General features: G+C 37.0%; 1 protein-coding gene across 1 annotated transcript in view; it reads left to right on the top strand.

Moving 5' to 3' along the window:
* MAPK6 (mitogen-activated protein kinase 6) overlaps positions 1–4,616 on the top strand; it is a 22,035-nt gene extending 17,419 nt beyond the window's left edge. The window contains exons 5-6 of the mRNA XM_019533568.1: positions 1,158–1,359; positions 2,229–4,616. Coding sequence (XP_019389113.1) covers positions 1,158–1,359; positions 2,229–3,327 — 1,301 coding nt within the window. The 3' untranslated portion in view covers positions 3,328–4,616. The remainder of the gene's footprint in view (positions 1–1,157; positions 1,360–2,228) is intronic.
* Positions 4,617–7,711: the final 3,095 nt, after the last annotated feature.

Raw genomic sequence — 7,711 nt, 5'->3', positions numbered from 1 at the left:
TAGATATCAGGAGGTGCTACTTCACGGTCAGGGCAGCTAGAGTCTAGAACCAACTTCCAAGAGACGTGGTGCTAGCTTCTACCCTGGGGGTCTTTAAGAGGAGGTTAGATGTATACCTTGCTGGGGTTGTTTGACCCCAGTACTCTTTCCTGCCATGGGAGGGGGTCGGATTAGATGATCTACTCGGGTCCCTTCCGACCCTAGAAACTATGAAACTATAAGCTTGATCATGTATCAGACGAGTTTCATTTGGTAGCAGAATCTGTACTGTTATCTTCCATCACGCATTTGGCTCTCGCCCATTCTGTAGGCTAGGATTGCTAGACCCATGTTCCCAAACTGGTCCACAAGGTCATATAAAGTGGCATTTAACTAGGCTATAGATCACTTCAGTTATTCCCTTCCCCTTCCTCAAAATCTGTTCCAGGTAGTTTGTTTATTTAAAAAAAAAAAAGTTTGAGAAATTTTGAGGGTTCATGGTGGTCTGTTTGTGCAAATGGTTAGAGACCCACTGCAGCTGGAGGCATTTTAGTGTAGCTTCTTGTACAGTATTACACACCTACTTAGGGAGCTGTATGCTACCCACTTATCTGGAGGGCTTGTTTTATGTTGAAACATTAATCTTTTGAAGATAAATAAAAGAATGAAATCAGAAATTCCATGTTATTTTGAAAAAAACATTTTGGGACACTACTTAGTCAAAAGAGAAGTTCTGTTCAGGAGCTTTTTTTGAATCTTTGTTTCAACTCTCTGGCTTTTTTGAATCTTTGTTTCAACTCTCTGGCAGTTATTGCGTGGTGTGGAAATCAGTAGCATGCACTGACTTGACTTGCAGTCTACCCTAAGCTATTAAAAATTGAAGGAATTAATTTGGCCATCACAGATCACTAGTAATAACTAGACTGTCTGGCCTCTACTTTTCCAGATAAGGCAGACAAGCGCAGACAATATTTTTTTACTGTATTAATCTGATCAGCTGGTAGTTCAGTCTTAAAATAATTATGTTCTTGATTCTGTCATCTTTACAGCCACAATATTTTCAGCAATCTTTAACACATTCAGACACATGTGAGAGGAATAAGACTCTGCCTTGTTGTTTTCAAGCATAGGAATTCTCAGCCTCTGGTTTCTGATGACTTTTTTTTAATTCTCTGCAGCACTGGACTTTCTGAAGCAAATTTTGACTTTTAGTCCCATGGATCGATTGACAGCAGAAGAAGCTTTGTCCCATCCTTATATGAGCATTTACTCCTTTCCAACAGATGAGCCCATTTCAAGTCATCCTTTTCATATTGAAGATGAGGTTGATGATATTCTACTGATGGATGAAAGTCACAGCCACATTTATAATTGGGAAAGGTACATTTATTCCAAATCACAGTATACAATGAATTGTCTTGGGTCTGAACCATAAGTCCTCGAGTCTAAAACCAGGCTGTACCTGAGATGCTGGAAATACCTATTTTTAAACAGTAGATACTGGAGGAAAAAAAAAAGAGTACTCCTAGGTTAAATTCCTTGCTTCACCCTGTCCCATGTGCATACTAAATCCTTTTTGACTGACTTCTTGAATTAACTTGAGGAAAATAATTTTACTACGAGTAACATCTCTGTGAATTTTTTTTTAAAAGAATTTCTAGAAGTACAGTACAAAGACTAACTTGGATAGCCTTATTTGTGACTCTGCAGTTCATCTATCACATAATAAATATGTCTGCTCTTTGCATTAAAACCATTTGCTTTTCAAGCCTGTTAGATATAAGTTAACCTTTTTTCAGATGTATATCACTGTTAGAAATTCAGACTTTTCTTCCTCATCTTATGATCTGTAAATATACTTGTAAAGGTCTGGGATCTCAACATTGATATATTTAAAAAAAAAAAAAAAAAAAAGTCTTCAGTAAAAACAAATACTTCTGATAAGATTTCTGTCCTCTCCCCTATACCCCTCCAGGAAATATCCTAAAGATTGCTAAACTATAAATTAGAATGACATGTAGTTGGGGTTTTAAAATACTTGGAGACATTCATATATAACTAGTTTAATCAGGCTGCATTTTAAAAAAATATCTATATCTATATATCTAAAATATAGATGCTCAGATTACCTAACTGGGCTTTATGTTTTTGTAAACAGTAATTTATTCTTAAACCATATTTTTGGGGGATAACTTGTAAGGATTATGGCTGCTTTTTATTCACTAACATTAGGCAATTAATTATTACAGATATCATGAAAGTCAGTTTTCAGAACACGAATGGCCTATTCATAATAACTATGAAGCTGATGAAGTTCAGCGTGATCCAAGGGCTCTTTCTGATGTCACTGATGAAGAAGAAGTGCAGATAGATCCTCGCAAATATCTGGATGGAGATCGTGAAAAGTATCTGGAGGATCCTGCTTTTGATACCCACTTCTCTACCGAGCCTTGCTGGCAATATCCAGATCATCATGAAAACAAGTACTGTGATCTGGAATGTAGCCACACTTGTAATTACAAAATGAGGTCATCTTCATACCTAGATAATTTAGTTTGGCGAGATAGTGAAGTTAACCATTACTATGAGCCCAAGCTTATTATAGATCTTTCTAACTGGAAGGAACAGAGCAAAGAGAAATCTGATAAGAAAGGCAAGTCCAAATGTGAAAAGAATGGATTGGTGAAGGCTCAGATAGCTCTAGAGGAAGCATCACAGCAGCTTGTTGAAAAAGAAAGGGAGAAGAATCAGGGGTTTGACTTTGATTCATTTATAGCAGGAACCATTCAGCTTAGTTTACAACACAAATCTACTGATGTTGATAAATTAAATGACTTGAATAGCTCAGTGTCTCAACTAGAATTGAAAGGCTTAATATCAAAGTCAGTAAGCAGAGAGAAAGAGGAAAAAGGAATGGCTAATCTAGCACAGTTGGAAGCTCTGCACCAAACTTCTTTGGATAGCCAGTTTGTGAGTGGTGGGGAAGAATGCTTCCTCATAGACCAATTTTGTTGCGAAGTAAGGAAAGATGAACAAATTGAGAAAGAAAATACTTACACCAGTTATTTGGACAAATTATTTAGCAAGAAGGAAGATGCTGAAATGTTAGAAACTGAGCCAGGTGAAGATGGGAAGCTTGGGGAGAAGGAAAGAGAAGAGAATTTTCTTAGTAACAGTGGGGAATTTCTCTTTAACAAGCAGCTTGAGGCCATAGGTATTCCTCAGTTTCACAGCCCTGTTGGTTCACCACTTAAATCAATTCAGGCCACATTAACGCCTTCTTCTATGAAATCCTCTCCCCAAATTCCCCATAAAACATACAGCAGCATTCTAAAACATCTAAACTAAAACACTCAGCAGACATTTCTTTTGTATTCATGAGATGTTTGTCTTTTTTTTTAATTACTAGTGTAAGTAATTTTTTTTTTTACTTGAATCAGATGGTGTAATTTTTGGTATGGATTTCATTAGCTTTCTGTTTACCATTGTTTTTACAATCCAGAATTACTTTCTATACATAAGTTAGTTTTGTTTTTAAACTGGCATGTCGTTTGCACACAAAATTTAAATAGAGCAAAATAATGCAACATGCAGGAGGAAACAGAAAATGCACTAAACCAAGTAAAAACATTCTCTCAGTAAAACAGTTGTCCATGTTTTGCAGAAAAAGAATCTTGCCTTTAAATTTACACAGTGAGACTGTACATAATTGCATGAAAATATCTATATTTTTTCCCTGAAACATTTTTTCATTCATGTGTATTTTAGAGTTTTTCATACTGTACACATTTCTTAGACACATGATACCAGCAGCAACTGAAAATGAATGCAGAATTTGGTACGCATGTGTTATCTACCTCAAGGTAACAGCAGTATGTGGCAAAACATTAACCACCCATAGTGCTTCTCATTATGCACTTCTATTTAGCCAGCATTATTGTAGTAGCTGTTCTTACTGAAAAATCATTCAATATTTATAAATGTCCTGGTATGCATTCTTTATAGTGAAGTGTTAATATGCAGCACTTTTATTTATTTTAGCAGATAAGTATATTTCTCTAATTATAGAAAGTCAACTTAATTTTTTGAAGTTACTTTTCAGATACTAGGTTTTTGTTTAGCACTATGGTTTATTGCCTACATAGCTGGATATTTTAATAACATCAGCTTATTCTGAGGCTGCCCAATGCATCAAGTTTTTTTTTTTTTTTTTTTTTTAAGTTTTCATTTCAAGTAAAGCACTCACTGTGTATAGGAATTTATCATTTGGAGGTGCTTCATCTCTCTACAAAGAAATTAGGAATTGCTTTATTATAAAATGCTCCTAGAAGTCTTAATTGTGTTCATTTAAAAAAAAAAATTTTGTAACATTAGTTGTGTGCATGGAAATAATTAAGGTACAACATTACTGTAGGTTAAAAGTTCTATATGGTGAGACATTTTGTTTTTACTGTATGTTTTTACTGAATGATTCCCACCCCCAGAGCAAGCATGAATAAAATTAGGTTAAATGTAGCATGTAGCATCTCAGTCTTCTGAAAATTTTGTTTTTACCTTTTGGGTTTTTTTGGGATACTGTATGTATCATTGGCTCCCCTGTTTAAAACAAAAGAAATAAAACATGGCCAGCAAAAATGTGTTCTGTCTCTCTCTTTGTACAGTGAAAATTACTGGCTGCTTTGTAACATCATTGGGTATCACCATTACTTTGCAGCAGGCCGACGCCTATCTGCCTGCCCCCAGTGTTTCGGGATTAATGTGACAACTGGATGGTTTGCTTGTTTGTTTTAAGGGAAGGGGAAAGTGGATCCAGTTCAGACTCTCTTATATTTGCTGTTGTAGCTTAGGAGTTTGTTTTGCTTCTCTCGTGGATACAGTTTGTGACTTCAAATCAATTTTGGCATAATTAACATAAAACCTGAACTTTCTACAGTTGTTACTTCAAATTAAAGTGCAGGTTTAAGGGTGTGCTTTTTTGGAATACTATCTAATAGCAGCTGTAATTTGTTTTTAAATGCATTATTTTTATGTATTGCACATCACAAAACTTCCATTGCCTGTGTGTTAATGAACCAAATAATAGTTTTCATTTTGCTGAAAGAACTTAAAATCTAGTCTTTTATACTTTTACTTGGTGACTAATTCAGAGGAAACTGCATACACCAATGTTAACGTATTAAGTGCTCACTTCACTCTTAACAAAACAAAACAAAACAAAACAACAACTAGAATTTGTACCTTTCGTCTACCTTTTAACTGTGTACTTGCTGTGATTATTTTTTCCTCCTTTCTTTTTGCTGTCATAATTCTAGAGATCTGGAAGTGACCCAAGCAAAAACATGAGCGGTTTTTTTTACTACAGTATTAACTCAAGTTACTGAACTTTAGTGAAAACTGCCTCACTAGAAATCAAACCTTAGCTGCTGTGTCCATGCTTGCTTTGTGCTTGCTCGTATGTAGCATTTATGCTCTTAGGGGCACTGTTAGACTATTTATGCTGCAAAAAGAAGCAGGAATTTATAATCAGGTGAACTCTGCAGGCTGTGTCTGTTTTCTGAGAACTTAGAATGCAAGGCTACCAGCTAACCAGTAGACTCCAGTACAGTTGTATTGGCAAAGTGTTGTTCACTCCAGCCTAAAATCCAACAGATTAGCTAGCCCAAATTAAAAACCACCACTGTATTGGAGTTAAATGTCTAATCTGCAGTGAGACTTGAATTAGGCTACATGCATTACTAAGATAGGCAAGCCTTATGTAGTACTGGTTCCAGGGACTACTTCCTCACTTCCAAGGGATCTTCCTGTATTGTCTCTACTGGGAACCTGCTTACACAGGGACCGACTTCTCCATGTGCACAGAGGCTCCCCCCGTATTTACATAATCATACAGTTTTAGTCCCTATACTTGTTAGATACAAGGTACAGGGAACAAGTGAGGCCATATTACTATTCCTTGTTACAGATGAGTTTCTAGATGGAATACAGTGTGCTGCCTGAGAACTAATTTTACCTCGAGTTACTATAACATTGATATCCTTTTTGTGGTGCAAACAAGGCCATTTTATTGCTAGGTTTCTAGTCCCTTTATATAAATACATACTGAAACAGCAGCACTTATTTATATGCATGTAAAAAAAAGCTGAAGTTCTTGTCGTATTTAAATCATGTGACATCTTGGTTTTGTGTACTCACTTTAGTTTTTGAGTCTGCCCCTCCTGTGGAACAAAATGAGGCATCTGAAATCAGGAGTGGTTTAGCTGGGACAGTGTCCTTGTTGAGAGGTCCTGTTCAGATAGGCAAGCCTTATGTAGTACTGGCTTGCTGTAGTACCAGCAAGCTGCTGGTTTCTTAGGATGGTAGAATTTACTGGCTGCTTAATAAAATATTTGGTTGGGCCTTCATGAAAGAGCCCCATGCTGAAGAAAACTGCATACCCGTTGAAATGCTTGGTATGCTTTGGTCACCATGTGAGTGTTTCTTCCTGGAAAACCAAGCATTTCAACAGGTATGCAGTTTTCCTTCAGCCTGAGGTTCTTTCATGCAGGCCCAGCCAAATATTTTACTAATCAAATGAAGACTGGTACTTGAGCAGTGCACTTTCAAAGCGGCTACAATGTTTTGTCCTACTAGCAGTAATCTGAATTGCACAAGACTTTTGACTTGAATGATGGAGCAGAAAGTGTGATGGTGGGATTCTGGGAGCACTGCAGATGCAACGGTTCTTTACTCTGAGATTGGGAACTGTAAGGGGAGGATGGGAAACAGGTTCCTGGACGCAAAACCGACTGGAGCGTATTCATGAATAATTTGATGAAGGATTCCAGGAGCAGGAGGTACCATTGACTGCTGGTAAACTTGTAAATAAGAGCTTTGCTGTGGCGAGGCTTAAGGGCAGGAATCTGCATTCCTTGTCCAGGTGCACTCATCAAAGCTATGCTTAGGGGGCTCGTATGCCCTACAATAAAGTAACTTTCTTGAGGAAAACTGCCCCCCCTCTCCCCCTCCACTGCCAAGACAAATTGTTAATCTTGCTACCACATCTTTTCATGCCACTCATCTAGACGGTTATGTACTCTCCTGTGTGCAAAGTTCCTAAAGTACTGAATGATCATGACCACTTTGGAAGTATGCAGTACAAGGCATTTTATCAACAACAAAGTATACAGCAATTTGCATAATCACATAATCTAATTTTCCATAGAATATAAATTTAAATTGGTATCTAGGTGTGCTTTCTGGGTTTTGGGGTTTTTTTTTTTCCTTTCTCTTTGGGAAGAAGAAATGAATGTCTGGCCTTTCTCTTAGATCTGAAACTGTTTTGAAGTACAGTAATGAAACTGGATAGAAAGAGTAGGTGAGAAATATTGAAACTGCCAATCAAATTACACCCAAAAGCATGTGACTGTCTTAGTGTGTGCTGGTGGTCACATTTTGTTTTGTCTTGTGAAATGCTTCACTTTGCCAAAATGGCAGCATTTTACATTCATAAATGATGAGACAAAATATGAGGCTTTGGTGAGTTGGTTACAAAGCCTAATCAAGCATGTTTGCTACTCTCTAGCAGTAGATTGGGGATTGATTGGCACGTTAAAGGAAGGCTTCATGCATACTAATGGTGCATTTGGGTCAAAAGCAGTACTTCGCAAGAAGCTTAATTCTCTGACTTGCAGGGAGGATGCAATGTCTTATTAAGCAGGAAGAATTCTCAGGAACAGGAAATGGAAATGCATCA

This window comes from Crocodylus porosus, unplaced genomic scaffold, assembly GCF_001723895.1.
Source record: "Crocodylus porosus isolate Cpor-Errol unplaced genomic scaffold, CroPor_comp1, whole genome shotgun sequence".
Lineage (NCBI taxonomy): Eukaryota > Metazoa > Chordata > Crocodylia > Crocodylidae > Crocodylus > Crocodylus porosus.
This window is presented reverse-complemented; position numbering and strand designations above follow the sequence as displayed.